At 38.4% G+C, this 18,322-nt stretch overlaps 1 protein-coding gene and 1 pseudogene across 1 annotated transcript; both read right to left on the bottom strand.

Moving 5' to 3' along the window:
• Positions 1–1,515: 1,515 nt before the first annotated feature.
• Positions 1,516–8,724, bottom strand: LOC115688001 (regulator of nonsense transcripts UPF3-like; annotated as a pseudogene).
• A 1,844-nt stretch (positions 8,725–10,568) lies between these two features.
• Positions 10,569–17,534, bottom strand: LOC130136689 (probable serine/threonine-protein kinase At1g09600). The gene is made up of 8 exons (XM_056306798.1): positions 16,752–17,534; positions 14,983–15,267; positions 14,216–14,533; positions 13,521–13,748; positions 12,997–13,097; positions 12,406–12,520; positions 11,789–12,250; positions 10,569–11,185 (listed from the first exon to the last, which is right to left on the bottom strand). Exons 1-8 carry the CDS (start codon positions 17,193–17,195, stop codon positions 10,982–10,984), a joined length of 2,157 nt encoding a protein of 718 aa, XP_056162773.1. The 5' UTR covers positions 17,196–17,534; the 3' UTR covers positions 10,569–10,981.
• Positions 17,535–18,322: the final 788 nt, after the last annotated feature.

The following is an 18,322-nucleotide window of genomic DNA, read 5'->3' as shown; positions in this document are numbered from 1 at the left end:
ATTGATTGAGTTGTAAAGCATGTCAATGACAGTGCTTGTAAAGTCAGAAGATGGCGTACTCAATTCTTTCATTGCGTCATGTCTAGGTGGGACAACGGCTAGAAGCACCTCAAATGGATATGTAAAACTTGAGTCGGATGAGTCACATAGTGTTGCCTCCCATGCAAGCCAATAAAGTGAATGATCAATATTTCGCTAATCTAACCCTCAAGACTAATGCCAAGCTTGGAGGCAGCAAAGTGGAGCGATTCAATCAATTCCACGACATCGACAATGAGTATGAAGCAATTAGAAATACTTCAAATGACTTTGAGGCATTATGAAGTATTGACCATAAATGATTTTGCCATTACAAAATAAAAAAATTTCAGGTCTCTAACCTCCCATAGGGAGAAGTGGGTTTAGAGTTAATGTCAAATTGGGGACCCACTGTTCTTAATCGGCACGGGTTCTCCCAAACCCTAGCATCGCACGACATTGGGATTTTCATTTTAGTTTGATTTAGCCTGTGAGAGGTCTATGTAAAGGAGTCACCACTAGTCTATTAAGGCCTGCTAGGAGCCAAATGAGATACGAGAGTACATCTCACTTCCTACGTAACCGGAGTTCTAAGTATTATCCAACTAAAGCTCTACCGTACCTATACTTGATTATTTGTCAACGGAGTGTTGCCTGCGGCCTTTTTGTCCAATTATGATCCTAAAATGTAAACTATCCATTCGAATAGAAAAGCAAATCACGGCACAAAAATAATATAAAAGAATAACAACCAATTCATCAAAAATAGTAATAAAAGAACGAATAAAAAGATAGATTGCAATAAAGTAACCCAATATGTAGTGGGTAAAAAATATAAAGTGGCCTTATTAGTAAGTTCTAGGACACCCACCCCATGCGCTAAATTCAAATCAAATTCAATTTCTTCTAAGAGATTAATCTATTTGAACCTAAACTAAAATAAATATATTATCATGATCTAACTACCTAATCAGGCACGACCAAAAAAAAAACTTACCTAATCAGGAACTATTTTTTAAAAAATTTTAAAATTTTAATTTTCCTATTTGTTTAATTATTAATTTTATTATTATTTTATTATTATTGCTCTCTTTAAAAAGAGGACACGGGCCAAGTCCTTGGGCCCGGTCGGTTCCTGGGGGCAGATTCGAAGTTCACAAGTCCAGGCCAAAAATGAAAATGGGCTTACTAATTTTGAATACAAACACACCAAGCCCATTGCCCTTCATAACCGCTTTAAGCCCATTTTCTATCACAACAGTACTAAATAAACCCATATTTTATTATTCACTATTTCTCTCCTTTTATTTTTCCTATATTCCCTGATCCCCTTCTTGCGTTCATTCCCTCTCGCTTAGTCTCCCTTCCGAGGACTTGAAATTTTTTTCTTCTTTCAAAGAGGAACCTTCTTGAACGTTTTTATGAGCACAATATTATTGAACCTTCATCTATGACCAAATACTTCCAACTCTCAAAACCAAGCGCTGCCGTCATCCATCTACAGCCATTGGACCGCCGCCATCGCCCACCGGCCACAACCTCACACAATCATGATATCAACTCCCCGCCATCCCAATCCAACGAACAGCTCCAAGCACCAACATCGTTCACACCCACATAGATACCCAGAGCACAATTTCAAAACAAAAGCACACGTTCAAGAGAGATCTCCAACCACAATTTCAACGAAATCCTCAACAAATTGCTAGTTTACAAAAGAAAATGGACATAAGAATCAATATAGTTCTACTCGGATTTGGAAAGAAAACCTCGATACTTATTCAGCTTCATACATGACTCAACTACATCCAGCAATGGACAGAACAAACGTGCAAACATGGACAGAAATCAAACCAACAATAGGTGAAGGAGATTCTCGGCTAAGAAGGAATGGATTCACAAAACAAATCAAGCGACAGATATTTTGAAGAAAGCCATTTAAGAAAAGTCAGATTGCGCTTTAATTAATCTATAATACAAGCTAATTGACACGGATCTAACTTGTGCAATTCGTCGAACAAATGATGAGCATTTCGGAAAAATGATCTTATATGCAATACTAAGACAACATTTCGATCCAAAGTGTTTCTAGAAAAGTTTTAGTTCATATCAAAGAATATAGCTCTAATTCTAATCGTTTTCCAAGCAAACATCAATATCGACTTCAAAAAGCAGCTTTACTTGCAAAATAATCGATAGAGAGCATCTCGAGTCTTACCTTGCCAAAGAGAAATTACTGGTCAAGCTATCATGAGGAGGTTCAAGAAATTATCGCTGGTGAGGATCAAGTCCGGCGAAGGAGCTTCGAAGGACGATGCAGAACTTCGAGCTTTCTCAGCCAAATGCAGAGCAGAACTAAGGGGCCAAAACACCGCATGCGACACTCAGTTGATAAATGACCAAGTTTATATACCGAAAGGGCATTACTTGAATAAGTAGTGTAATCACTCCCTGTATTTAGATCTCTAGATGCATAGGAAATGAGATATACTCCCGCATCTCACTTAACTTATAGCCGACGGAATTTTCAAAGATTAATCAATTAAAATGAACTTTCCAATGTCGTCCAAGGTAAGGGTTTGGAAGAACCCGTACTGATTGAGGACCATTGGTCCTCAACAAGACATTACCTCTAAACCCGTCTTTCCACCGTCGGGAGGGTCATGACAGGACATAACACAAAAATATGAATGTTCGAATTTAGTTGAATCATGTTCATCCCATAATAAGATTAAAACCTCTTACACACCCTATTTATATGAATAATAAACATTTGACCTTTCTACCAATTTAAACATGTCTCACATTTAATCAAACATAAGTATGTAATTTATATCAACATGGCAAGTTTATTTACATTTAGACACATATATGTTTCTTTAGACGCATTTTGCATGTTCATATATAATAACCCAATCTTCAAATGTGTTAAATTTGTTGTCTTTTGTGCTACCCTTTTACTAAACCTGTACAGTTTAAGTTTTAAAGTTATGGCATGATTAACAAACATAGAATATTTGTGACACAAATAAAGATTGTCACAGGGAAACATAAGTTGCCAGCCATACTCATGTTTAGCATCTATTCCTTTCTAGGAGGGTCTGACAATGATAGCTGCATCAAAAGCATATGAAGCTATACTCGACCATTTCCTAACCCCAAAATCACATGATAGGAGTGTGGGAGGGGTAGTAAAACATTGACTAAAAGTAATTGACATCCTCAAAACACAAACCAACCATTGTTTACAGAAGACTGACTGCTGTTTCTTTTTCTCACTCTAGAGCTCCTAACTGCTGAAATGGTAACTTGAGGATCTGCATTGCCTCCTGGAAGATAGCGTCCAATTGAATGCAGAGGAGACAACAAAATCTGAAATACTACAATACAAAGAAATACAAACATATCCTTACCATCTGAAGACTCTAAGAGACATTTACCAGAAATAAATGTCAACGAGGACAGAACCTCATCGTTTGCATTTGATCCCTCCGATTGACAAAGCAAAGGTGCCTTACACCATGGTCAGGTCTAATGACTTGATCCTTCTACCTTATTCGAGTTTCCAGTTTCTCATCTCCCAAATCAAGTAAGTCATTCTCAAAAACCACATCAGAGGCATTGTTTGCATCTTTTACAGATGGTTGTACAAGTGGGGCCCCAGGTGGTCTTTTTTCATTTCCTAGATGAATCTCAGGCAGATATTTATGCACATCTTGATTTACAAGATTACGTTTTTCACTTCGATGATCATGCTTTTCAGCAGATGGAACCGTCATGTGTTTTTCTTGGAATAGCCGCGGTGCAATACCACCAAAGACCTGCAAAGAAATGGTTAGAAGGCACTTATCAGTTCTAGAAATAGCTTACAAGGTAATTCGAAATCTCACAGCTAACAGCCACTTACATGAAGGACAGTACTTCGAACGATAAACATTAATAAGAACACCAGAATTGAAATTTGAGGGCCTCAAAATATTTAGTCCTAACCAAACATGAAACTAGCCTCTTGTATGCACCACACCAGAAGATATAATGCTGACCAATAACAATATGGAGACAGAGGAATAGCAGCCACCTTATGAATCTGTATCACCTTCCTTTTTGAAAGCTGGATTTTCTTGTTCCTGCAATTGTCAAAACCAGCTACTCCTGGAATATATTGACAGGAATTCCTCAGTGGTAGGGCAGAAATAAACGAATACAATTACTTGCTTTAATCATAATGAATTGTACCAGAAAACCCAGATGCATACACCGAAAACCATGAGTAAATTTCCTAAAAGTCTAGAGGTCGGCTCTTGATTGAGATTCAATAAAGAAGGAAACTCAACTAGCTTGATCAGAGGAAGTTTTCAGAGAAATGAAGGCGTTTAATAGAAGTTTGCGTCAACAATCATTCCCCATACACAAAAGAAAGAACTTATCAGTTGTCATATTTCAAAATGAAAAGCATTCAGCACTTGGGCAATAATAATATAAGCAAAGGTTTTTTCATCCCTTTTTTTCCTCCTCTTGGTTTCTTCCATCTTTGCCATGCCTCCATGGACATTGCCTAAGAACAAACTCAAGGGAAAGATTAATAATTACTTGACCAGCCAAATCTATTCGCCGTTCAAAAGCTTGAGCCTGCTTCATCCTTTTGGGGATAGTATCACTTTTCAGAAACGCATTGAAAATAGAATATATCTAAAAGAGAGAGAAATCAAAGCCAGATCTCATTTCCTCTGGGGTCAACCCATTGGAAATTACGTTTTTAGAAAGAATTGAAGAAAGCTCCAGGATCATATGAAAATGTCCCCACAGTTGTTGCTATGACCACAACAAGGAGTCAAGGACAGAGAAATCTGCCAGCTGCCAGATGCTCACAGCAGCCAGCAAGCACAAATTAGGATGTTTTTTACGATATTTAATTTCCTACCAGGTTCAACTTTCATCGGCAATTTAGACAGATAGGAGAGAAAAATCTAATGAAAACCTCTTCATGAAACGACCCCAGTCCAAACACAACGAGATGTTTCAGAGGGGCCAGTAGCCCCATAAGAGTCATCTCCAATAGTAAAGCCAATCGCGTGCAGGCCTATAGAACCCTCCACAAATGCCAGCACATTATTCAATAAGCAAACCATTTGATTAGGTTCACTACCAGAAACTAATTACCAGGCCACACTCTATATGTTAAACATATTAGCACCTGATCTTTTGCCTTAGATAATAGATTTTCAACTGTAAATTTAGGGACCATCCTAAGAATAGATAGATTGCCATAGCCATCACTCAAAGAACAAATTCCCTGTCCTAGCCATACCACTGTCATCACCCAAGAGTTCAGCTGGAAACGTGGGCCCCAAGGTATTAGATTTGTTAGAAAGCTGTAACTTCTCTACTTTTGCAATCAAATTGCAAGTCGCTTTCTCTATTCTGCGACTTTTTCTTGCCGTGTCAGTTAGAACACACTGCCACCAAAAATAGAAAAATGTCAATATACTGTAAAATTCCAACATTCTCCTTCTTATGCACATAAAATAAGTAGAGTTGCAACACCAATCATAGGCCTGAAGAGATTAGAAAAACCATAACTAGCAAGTGACAAGTACTAGTCAAGGAAGATCAAGCATAACCATCTACACTGGTGGTGATTATGTCTAATAAAGGATATTTTTTCAATTCTATTACCAATTATACTGGAAATAGCATGTGTGCAAATTTTTGAAAATATTACATGAAAGGAAAACGAAGGATGCGTACTATCATAAATTACATTACACGAAAAAGAAGGATGCTTAACTTTTGAAAGTTAAGATGATTGAATCCATGATACATACCCAACTACTTTTAGAAAAGAAACCAACTTAAGTCAAGATGAGTGCATATAACACCCCACTTAACATACATGCAACCAGCTAAGATTGATAAGAAAAAAAGAAGCTAAGAGACATGAAAGGAATCCGAGACTTAGAACATGAGTTCCTTTCTATGGTTAATCTGTCATTTACTATATACATATCAACAAAAATTAATTAACAGCGGAATGAACATGCTTCATATGTTGACAACCAATAAAATGATTACCGTTGTTGTGGAAGTCCTTCTCTTTTCACTATTGAGTTTAGATAATAATGAAGGCCTAGTTTCAGCTGATGATTTCCCAGCTTTTTCCTTCAATTTGCCTCTTGTCCTTAACCTCTGACAAATGGGAAAGAAGGTCAAAACTATCCTGGAAGACGAACACTCCATAATTGTCACTATCACATCACATAATGGTGTCTTGTAGTTCCATTCCATACAACAATTGGAGTCAGATGGAGGTCATATCCACTTTGCATGCAAACATCAAACAAGGAATAGTATAACCCAAAGAATATAACCCAAAAATCAGAACAGAAGCACTGAAACCAACTCTTTCATTGTCAATAAAAGTAAACTTTCGAAGGAACTTCACTGCGAGCCATTCTTTCAACCATGAACAGTATTTTCATATTCAACAAGCTAAAGCATCATTCAAGCCCCAAGTGCAGATCATTATGACAATGTATTATTTTTTTCATCGTATTTAGGTTAATTTTACTCAGGTTTCACAACACTAGAGCAAAAGCTAGCATCCATTTACAGCACAGTCAGTTTGATTGCTTTACCCCTATTCCAGTAAACTTCTCAGCATTTGACCATGTGACAACTCATATACCAAGTAAAGTAAATTTAGTATTGCCAGAGCACGTAACCCAGACATTACCCAAACTCTCAGTTCCTCACAGGTGCAAAGATCTATTTGATCCAATAATACAGACTGTAACTACCTTAGAAGCTCTTTTTCGACGAACATAATCCATCAGAGGCATTGTAACAATAGGAACACCTTCTGCAGCACCTACGAATGCATAGTGAAAGATCAAATAATGTTCCAGTCAGCTCCTCTCATGATTTCTTTTCGCAAAGTGATATTCAGGAAAACTTTAACAGACCGGATCCCGCTGTCTTTCTTCTCTCCAGCTGTATCTCCACACTGGGAAGACTCTCAACAGGCTTTACCAATAATTTGAGGAATTCAATATACTCAGGATCTGGAAGGTATGGAGGAATTATTACCTAATCATTCTATAAACATGCACACATGCAGCATGGTAAAGCTGGTAAAGCGGTACCTGTAATTAGGGTCCCTTCACGACTATCTTTCCTTAAACGTTGGGCCGGAAATCATTGAAAAGGAGCATACTCAACAATTGTTTTAAAATGAGCACCTGAAATGGATTAGAAAAGGAACCAACATTTAAGATTATTTTTTCACTCTTTGAAGGTCATTTCTTTGTGTAAATTGTTGAAGTATTCAGTCCAAAAGGATTCCATGACCCAGAATTCAATTCTGCAGAAATATATCCTGGGAAAAAAGTATAACCACTAACTTAAGCAGAAGAACACTTTCTAAAGTACACTACTTTAACAGGCGATAGATCCATGGGTGTTACTGAGATTTAGTTGAAGAGTTGCATGATGACCAACTGGAACTAAATTCGCTTTCTCAAGTATGCACAAAATTCACAGCACCATAACAAAGTATTTGAAATGAATCTAGTCAAAACTACCCTTCTCGTTCATAAACACGTGCCCATTAAAGAACCCCGCAAATTCAGTAACATCTTCCAGCCTCTTGAACTTGATATAGGCTCTAGAAAAAGTATAGCGCTTCTGGCTACAATATGTCAAGGAAAACAGAGTGAGATGATGCACGTCCTCTCACAACATTATCTTCAAGATAATAGAGGAAAGCATCAAAACAGTGGGCCAGAATTCAATTAAACCCAAGCCATAGATGCTAGGTAGACCATGCAGGTTCACATGCAGACAAATTACAGTGCACAGATGGGGAATCTACATTAGCAAGCATGCAAGGCGTTCACAAAAGAGAAGGGGTGAGGGAAGTTCCAGCAGAATATATCGAGAAATACCGAAAGAAACCTCATTTAAGAACCGCAATGTTGAGCTGGATTTTGAGTCTAAGATGTGAGGATCATACAATGTCACCCCCATTTTACAAGAACAGGAGAAAATTTACCGAAAGACCTTCAGAATGCCAAGGGGTTAAACTATGGAGCAACAAAACTACAGCCACGTTTGGTGATGACAACTCACTCCTTGCAAGACTCTAATGTACAAATTAAAATCATGTCGAATCTATTAGCACGTGCATAATAGACCGGCCACCGTGATTGTCCTAATGGATTCACTTTCATTCAAATTATGCAATCAAGCCAAAGGACCTATCCCCTCGCATTCAACAATTTCCAAGGAGTAACAACGGGCATATGTGCCATTCAACTTCCACCCCAACCTCAATAGTCATGGACTTCTCGGTTCTAACTCTCACTTACCCTGTTGCGTTTGCATAAGTAACTACAGAGCCATTCAAAAGCACCCCTCACCTCAAGAACCGAAAAAAAGAAACGCAAAACAACCTGTGGGCTACGGCGATACATGAAATTAAAGGAGACAATGCCTGACCAAAAACAGAGCAAGCGAAGGCCCCCTTAACCTGCTCTTGCCAGGACGGAAAGAGACCCAGTGGTACCGCCCGGAGAAGACATTGTCGATTTGCTCGGTCAGAAATGCCTGCGTAATCGACGGTGGCAAGTGACGCCAAACCACCTTCGTTCGGTCCAGCGGTCGCTTCTTCATCGCCGATCACCCTTGCACCAACCGAAAGATGCAGATTGGCTCTGCTCTGCTTTGTGTATTTGAACGGAGTATATATATATATCGACCAAAAAAATAACAGAGTATAAATATATACGTATTATGAATTTTTGAAGTATTATAATAATTGAGTGCTGAAAGGCAAAAAATCTAAAGCAAGGTTTTCTTTAATGGGCATTGTTTATAATAGTTATGGATCACAGAAAAATATAAAAAAATTGAATCCAAAAGCAAAAGGGGGCATAAAAGAGGATTATTAAATTGTGGTATAATTACATATTTTCCTTAATTTATTTACTACTAGATTGCGTACAAAGATAAAAATACATGCCACTTATATGAGAAATCTGATATATTCTATCTCATACAAAGACGTACATGTATTAACAGTAAATAAAGATAAAGAAGAATTTAGTTTTCCTTTAAAATTAACATAATTACATTTGTGTCTAAAGAAATGGTTGTCAGAGGTTAATAGCATCATGCTAAGTTGTGTTGGGTCAAGAAGAGACAAAAGTGGGATGATCTCACCAAAGCAAAAGCATGATGGTGACTGGTTTTTAGAGATTTGTTGTGTTTCAATGAAGCCTTGCTGGATAAGTTAGCATCGAGAAACCTTGTTGAGAAGGGTTGTTATTATCCTCACGAGGAGTTTTAGAAGGTTAGGAAAGGTGTCAAAAGCTTCTTGGACATGGAGGTGTATATAAGATGGAAGAGAGATTACCAAGAATGGAGCTGTGTGGAAAATTTTGCTATTGTGAAGATAAATGGACAATTCCTAAGAAAGATAGGATGTCGACACCACATAAAGACAGGACAGTAGACTTGAAGAAGTTTAATTTAGGATGAACATGAACTTGTGTAGCCTTGGGTGAAAGTGGGGATCTATCTGCACAGTCTGCCTACTGTTTTCTCCGAGAGTCGTTTAAGAAATCTGTAAGAAGGGCTTGTTCTTCCGGAGCTATTGATAAGAAGCTGTGGAAATGGGCTGATAGGGTGTGTTCTAATACCTTCGCATGATATTTGAATAGGAGAATAATAACGATGAGAGCATGTTGCATTGGACACTAAATCAACTGTGGTCTTTGAAGCTATAAAGGACCAGGAGCATGCGACTTCCTGGAGTTGTGAACCTGCCAGTATTAGGAGTCTATCAGCAGAAATGGCTCGAGAATGTGCCCCTGATTAGTTGAGATGTTAATGCTTGTGCAAATTGGGTTGCAACCCAAGTTAGGAGGATGTATCCTTTGAATTGGGTGTCTTCATCCCATCCTCTCCTTTGCAATTGATTTTTCTTGACATTAAAGACATCATGAATTAGATGGTTTTTACTCCAAGCACTATGGAATCATGAATGGAATTCAACTTTGATTGGCTGGAAAAAAAATACTCAATGATAAGAGCATTCGGCATTTTCTACCGATTTAGAGCAACTCTCGATGAGAAACATCCGTTACAGGTAAAAAAAATCAAAATGTGTCTATTGTAAGATTTGGAAAACAAAAGGCCAAAAGAAAAAGTCTATTCATGCAATGCCTAGTTCATTGGGAAAATATCCACCATTTCAAGAATGGACATCGAATTTAAACTTTTTGAATATATACTCCATAAATTTATGACATACGAACTCTATGAATGGTAACCTCACTTCAACAACAGACATTCATAGTTGCACCAGGTAGTTTCATGTCATAATTGCCTCTCACAGTTTATAAGGAACTTCTCTCTCTCTCGGTACAGATTCTTGGTGTATTTAGCAATTTCTCACAAAAACAAGGAAACACAATACCATAAGCACTACTAATGTCATCTTCCTCATGAAGAACCATCGATGAGAGCCCATTCAAACTCGCGTACAATAATGTCTCAAATTACCAGATTTCAGCCATTTTATTCGAATTATGTAGTAACCTTTCCATAATCAAGGGACAATCAATGAAGAGATAGAGATGGGTCATCACTGTACAGAGACTGCTTCCAACAATAAGAGCAAGCATTGACAATATACAGCCCTTTCCATTGTTGAAGCACCAAACAAGACTGCCACTTAATTTTACCAAATCAGATTGCTTCAGATTTGATACAGCACGACGAGCGTCTTCAAGTGCTTAGAATAAGTACTTGGTGACGTACAATCAATCGATGCTCCCACACAAAATGCTTGCGTCGATCATATCTTTTACCATTTCTGGATAGGAATTCTGCTTCCTATCGTCATCGTTGCCATCCCATGGGCGTCATTGCTTCAAGAGAAAAATGCAATTAGTCCTTATCATCACCTACCGTTTGCCCAATAGAGAAGTGACTCCGTCTGCCCGTGATCGGCATACTCTCTCTTCGTCTTGACCTTATCGAGGCGAGCTTTCCGTACGGCATTTTGTATTTGCCGCTCGTGCTCCTTGAGCATTTCATCAAGGTTACCTCCCGAGGGAAGCAAAGGTCCAGAATAGTGGATTCGGCTCTTTTTGGGAGAATAATTCTGCAATCACAAGCAAGAGAAGATGATCAGCTTTTCAGATCATAGCTTGCGAATCACCACACCAAAGGCAAGAGAAAATTAGTTGACGTCGTTCTTTGACATTTGACATGAAACTATGAGGAAAATTATTCTACAAAACAATTTTTTTATGATTTTTTAGATACTTTCGATTGATCTCAAAAAATTATACGAGCAAAGACATTCAATACCAATTGTCATAGGACATCGTCCCAAGGGTAGCCTGAAAAGTTACCAAATATCAAGTTTGTTTTAATGTGCAAAAAAAATGAAGAAATAAACATGCGCCTAGCAGTTAGCACAACTCAATTTCCAATGACCACATGGATATGGTGACGTCCATTTTTTTTTCAACTCCATATACCATACCAATTTGTTCAAGCATTTTATTCATGCTAGTAACGGAAAACAAATACAGAGAATGCCGAGAAACAGCATTACTAAAGCCATACATATAAAAGGAAAATGGTTGAGTCAGATTATTTCACCTTCAACTTAGTGAAAAGGGAACCGGTAAAAGGAAAAAAAAAAACTTTCCTAGCAGAGACAAGGTTAAATAGCTTATTCAAGTAATAATGCAATTACCACAATGGACTCCCTCCGGGAGTGCTCTCCACCCTTCTTAAACAAAGATATCGGCCTATGTAGCAAATGATGTGACCAGTCATGCTTTCGCGATGATTCACCACCATCTAGATGATTACACCTGGCAACAATAGCCTCATCCCTCCATTGGGCGTTAGCACCTGTCTCCCTACTACAATTGAGATGCGTATCATCTCCTACCGCAACAGAATTAGAAAACCTGGATAACTGTGATGCTCTTCTATGTATGAAAGATCTCTGCCTTGTCAACTCGGCACCGCCACTTGAAGAATCAAGTTCTTGGTCCGGCACAATCAAAGCCTCACCCTCATTTGCATTTCCAATTTGTGTTGATCCATCAAGACTGGGTTGCGCTGATTGTCCAGATATAGTGAAATTGTTCTGGGTCATTCCTCCTGGTTTCTCACTGGCACTTTGGGGATTCAATTGCCATTGCCGCTTCTAAAGTATAAATAAATAAATAAAGAAATGCGGTCAAGCTATGAGAAAATGGGTCCCTCTCCAATATGCATGCATACCAGACTTTGTGTAAGGCACTCACATCCAACCCTTGAACTTACATATATGTATGAGATATAATTACGAGGACAAGCTACCTGAACGGATACCTTCAAATCAGCATTGGCATTTGACATAGGCACAACTTTAGACTCTTTCGAACCCTTTACAATTGCTTCAAGACCACGAACTTTACCAGCAGTAGCTTTACGCCTGGAATAAAAATCAAACAATAGTAGCATTAGTAGCATGATGCTGAGTGTAAGAAACACGTCTCATAAAGCAACTCTAAGTGGCTACATAAGAAAGTTTTTCCTTCCCCATATTTGGAAAAAGGGAAAAGTAACTGCAATAACAATGGTCGTATTTTATTTTAAAGTAGAAAAGTGGAAACTTGATGAAACTTTTTGTTCGTACAAGGATGAATTAGTGGATAGTTCATTTTCAACAAGTAATTAACAAAAAGTCTTTTTTTATTGGTTTATTATTTGGCTAGATTTTGACAAGTAAGACTTCAAACTTTCCATAGAGGTATTATTTCATTTGGGATTTTTTTTCGCCTAAACACCTGTGATAAGATTTTGCATTAGTGCTAAAGACTATTTTCTCTAATCAGCACAAACCCACAGCCACATTTATGGCGGAAAGTGGAGGTTTCTTTTAGTGAAACAACACAGAAGATGACTCACTTTCTGGCTTCCTCATCTCGAAGTCTGGCACCGTACTCCTTGCTTGATGGATACTTTGGCAAACTTGACGGATCACACGGAAGAGGATTGGATGTGAAGAACTGGGATAGCAAATCAAAATTTAGGATGTTAGCAGTTGTAACTAAAAGGAAAATAAAAGCAAAAGATCAGCTTGCAGTGTAATAGATAGAAAGATTACTTGCTAAAATTTGTTCACTGAGTAGTAAGTCAAAATTATATGCACAGGCCCACTTGATTCGATATCCTATTAAAAAGTTATCACCTTATTTCATGAAAAAGGTTGTAGTTTGAAGGTTAGTATTTCTGGCAATGCTATCATGTCATGTCAAATTAAATGATTGCACTATTTAATGTCTTCAAAGAAATTTGCTAAATTATCCAAAGTTGCAATAACAATAAGAAAATCGGCACACACAAAATGTAAAATATTGAAAAGGAGACGCTAGGGTGGAAAAACCGTACATGACATCGAGAAAGCTGAAAAGAAAAAATTTAGGACCTACCTCATTTCGAAGGGCTGAAGAAGCCGTTCCACGGCGTTCTGGTTCAACTGCGAGAAGAACATCTAACAGGGCCAATGCGGATGAAGGAAAATCCTTAAATGTCTCCAGGAGACAGCGCTTGTAAGGTTGCTGAGGCTTGAAAATGGTTGCATGTGGCAATTTTGACTTCTTCCAATATTCTTCTGAAGGAGACCCACAAAGTTTGAAAATTTTGTGCAATTGCTCCACCTACAAATGTTTCACGATCAGAAATTAATTGATTAACCACATTAAACAACTATATATTATAGACTCATAAGTATTTAAGTCATTGCATTTTGACTTTAGCTTAACACAACAAAACATATTAAAGGAGATATGACTAATCCACCTTTTACAGAAAATGCCTGCCAATATAAATGTATAAAAAAAACCCTGATATAGAAGCTTTTAAAATCAAATTTTGTTGCCATTTTCTATAAAATTACTGCTGATTATAATTTATGTCATCCATAAGTAGACTAAGGAATGCTCTTCAAGACTCTTGGATCAGATTGTATGTAACCCAAAGTATAGACCCCAAGCTTTTGTACACAAGGCAAAATTGCTTAAGTAAACATTAGGTAAATAATTTTCGAAACACTATACGTCTGAAACAATGTTTTTTCCAATGTGCCAATATTGAAAACAAATTAGGCACTAATAAGGAATGGCACCTCTGTTCTTCCAGGCATTATGGGCTTCCCAGCAAACAATTCAGCTAGGATGCAACCAGAACTCCACAAATCCACAGAAACTCCATAATCTGAAGAACCAAGCAACAGCTCAGGAGGTCGGTACCAGAGAGTGACTACGCGACTTGTTAGAGGCTGCTTTTGATTGGTCCGGAAAAAAGTTGCTAATCCAAAATCTCCAATCTTGAGATTGCCGTTATTGTCGACTAATAAGTTAGAGCCCTTTATGTCACGGTGTAGAACACCATGGCTGTGGCAGTATTCAAGTCCACAAAGTAGCTGTCGCATGTAACATTTGATCTAGGGGAAGAAATTAAGAAAGAAGTCGGTAAAAGAAAGTTTATATCATCTCTATAGTTTAATAAGAAATTACTGGAAGTAGAAAGTGGTCAATCACAATTACAGACAATGCTTAAGAATGAAGACCTTATATTGAAGAAAGAGTTTTGACCTAAAGTTAAATGTCCACATTCTCCATTTTATAATCAAGACTATATTGCAAACAGTAAATGAGAAGATGCAGCATCAAATGGTAAATGAGAATATTTAGGGAATGAAGATGGAAACTCAAGCATCAGTTGCGAGAAAACCTAGGAAGCTACATAAACCTACAAACATTTGTTCTGCTGTCCAATTGACGCAGTAGTCTCTTACAACAACTCCACCTTATCCATACTCTACCTAACTTGTTGGTCACATGAATAACGTTTAATTCAACTAAGGAAATATTAAACACGAAAAGTGTGTACCTGAGGTTCGGTGAACTTTATACTAGGACTGGCAGCTAGGCCTGCAAGATCATGGTCCATATATTCAAACACAAGATACAGACTGCCAGAAACCCTTGAAGTTATCAAACCCTCCAGCTTCATGACATTTGGATGGTCAAGCTTCCGCATGATAATTATCTCCCTTGCCATGAATCGAACACTCTCTGGGTCCATATTAGCAAATCGAACCTTTTTCAAGGCTACAATTGTATCCGTTTCCAGGTCGCGTGCTCTATATACACTGCTGTAAGTACCTTGCCCAATCTGTATCATTGGGAAGGACTTTAGAATCAAGATTCTTTTCACAATTAGACAACAAAAACATCAAGTATCAATACTCGTGAATAATCTCTTAGCCATTAATATCTCCAAGAGAGATGAGATTATTTGCTCGAATGCACAAAAGGGAAAAATGTTCAAGTATCCAGAGTTAAACAAAATATATTTAAGATGTCTACTAACTCTCCCTCAATTCATGGAAGGATTCTACTTTTTTACTGGAATGTCAAATCAACGAGTTATGTGCTTTAGAATTCTCTGAATGAGGATAGAATGGTATATTAAAAATTAAGGCTCTCTTAATCACAAAATTCATATAGTACTTCCATAATTAACATCTCATGAAACTATCCATATAGTAACAATGACCCTTCAATCACATAGGCCATTGACGATGTTTAATGGATCAATGGCTTATCAATGGAGTGGTATCTAACTGAACTGGCCAGTTCCAACCAAAACCTCACTCAAACATCATCTCGCGTAGCATGCCAGCTTTTTTTTTTTTTTTATTGGTGTTGAGGGTGTCGAGGCTCTTCGAGCACCCAAGTAATCCCCATCGGATGTGACAGACCCTCCGTCACGTGCACACCAAGTAATTACCATAGACACATAAGTATGTGCTCCTAGGGTGACTCCAAGAGAATGCACAAGCATGGTGATTTGCTAGGAAGCACGGACGCTCTCCGAGGGCCTCCGTGTCGTGTCGAATGTGTCAGACATTGACACTCGTCCAACAATCTTTTTATTTATTTATTTGTGGATTTGAATCGAATTAATTTGATTGAAATAATCATAAAAATGATAATTTATTATGTATATATAAAAACATACATTAAATATACGTGTCCCAACATGTCGGATTTCTTTATTTTTTGAGAAATGACTTGTCGTGTCGTGTCATGTTGTATCGTGTCGTGTGTCGGTGCTACTTAGGTGATTTGAGCTCAAGCCTTATGCGAGAATGACGAACATGCTCCCCAGTTGAGCAACCCCTTGGGGTTCACGTAGCATGCCAGCTTAAAAAGGATTAATATGGTTGAAAGTTTTCTCTAGGAAACATGCAGTGATTACAAGTTTGAGACCAAATATGTCCATTCGAATAGTTTGGTCTTAGCGTACTATTTAACACTTGCAAGAATAAAAAATGTTTACGCCTCTCCAGCACTGAAAAATCACAAGTTTTTTCATTCTCCTAAAATTTGTCAAATAACAAATTTGATTAGGGTGAGAGCTAACATGTGAGCCAAGTAGTTCAAACATGCTTATCAATTAAAGTCTAGCTAACATGGATCTATGCAGCCTCAAAGTTGTCGAGAATTAGGTAGTAGTTTATGTCCATAACTTAGCAACTAGTAAACAAAAAGATTCAATACTGGCTAGAGAACATAAACTTGGATTAAAAGAAATGCGCATCTTTTTCCTTTTATAGCATGATTCATCATAAAAGGTAAAGGCTGAGAAATGACCTTTTCCAGCTTCTCAAATGAATCGGCCCTTCGAGGCACCCATCCGTTAATAGCTTCTCCGGCCACTGCTGTCAGCCAAGAAGGCCATCCGGCTGCCACTTGTGCTCCGCTCTCGCCGAGGGGAAAGCTACCAACTTTACCCACTTTCGACTGTATTTGTGTGCGTCCCCCACTTGCAACGTCCATTGTCGCTCGTCTTTGAAGGGGTTTCGACGGTTTCTCATTGAAATCATCGCCTTTCCTATCCTCCACTACAGTCTCGACCTCATGTGGGCTTGGTATCAGTCGATCTGCAACGTCGTTGCCTCCGCCATTGGCTGTAACCGCCAGTTCGTCTCTCCTTGAGGATGCACCAGACCTTTTTGGAGATTTGCTAACCTTCGAACCCCTGTCTCTAATCTTGTAATGGCCGGGAAGAATTCCTTTGGAGCAAATGCAACCCATTATCCCACTTCAAAGTTGCCCTTTTCGTCAAATCAAAGTACAGGTTCGGAGAGAAACCCCCCTTTTCCACAATTGAGACTGTCATTGATCAGCATTCCCAAAAGAAACCAAAAGATGCTTATTTCCTGTCAATTTCTGTAACTTTCCTTCGGTGAATTGCTTCGATGTGACAACAAAAAATGCTTAATCCTAAGGCAAATATGAATTAGGAAAAATCCTGATCCAGAAAATCAACCCAAGTTTTGCCCCGTCCTTATTTGCAAGCCAAAATAATTTCGAGGTGGTAAATGACCGTCACTCCTCTCCTCTTATGCTGAGAAATCCCCAACGCCTGACAAGCTCACGAAGAAGAAACCTCTGAATCCTGATGCCAAATCACAAATGCTAATAAACATGAAGAACCCAGATCGCGAAGTTGCATGAGCATTGCAATTACCTCGAACGAGAACAAGGATGGGAATCAAACGTCCGAGCTTCGAAGCTTTTTGATCGATGCCCACGGAGGAAAATCCGAAATGGGAAATATCTAGAAAACCAAAAAATGTCTTCTCCAAGTGGGTTTTGCTTCGGAATGTGAGGCGAGAGAGGCAAGTAAGGAGGGAGATAGCGAGAGAGAGAGAGGGAGAGAATTGCGGATCAAGCTTGGACCCTGAAATGGCGAAGGGCCGATGGATGTGGAAAACGGGGGTTAGGACAGAGTGTGTGTGTCAACCCACAAATCCAATGCACGGCCGTCTCCCTCTCCTCTCGGATATGCTTCAACGAAGCGATCAAGAAGATCTCTCTTTTTTACCAAATTTTTCCCTCCTGTATAGGAGAGAGAGAGAGAGAGAGAGAGAGTGAGTGAAGAGCTACATTTGAGCAAGTTTTCCTTGCAAAAGAAGATCGCACAACTGAAGTGATGTTGTTGTTGTCCACAAACCACATCAGTGACATGATACATTTGCCATTTTATGTAGCGGTTAAATTTAAAATCTTATATATTTTTCATTGGCTTATTATCTCGACACATGAAAATTCTTCTTTATTTCACGTTAATCGTACGTATCCAGTTCACGCATTTCATTTACGTCGTATGTTGTACAAGCTTATTACATATAAAAGGGAATTATATAACACGAGGTATT

The sequence above is a fragment of the Syzygium oleosum genome, unplaced genomic scaffold (genome assembly GCF_021117445.2).
Source record: "Syzygium oleosum isolate NSW1041296 unplaced genomic scaffold, Sole_v2.1 Sole_v2.47, whole genome shotgun sequence".
Lineage (NCBI taxonomy): Eukaryota > Viridiplantae > Streptophyta > Magnoliopsida > Myrtales > Myrtaceae > Syzygium > Syzygium oleosum.
The sequence above is the reverse complement of the archived record's forward strand: the minus strand, read 5'-3'. Positions and strand labels throughout refer to the sequence as shown.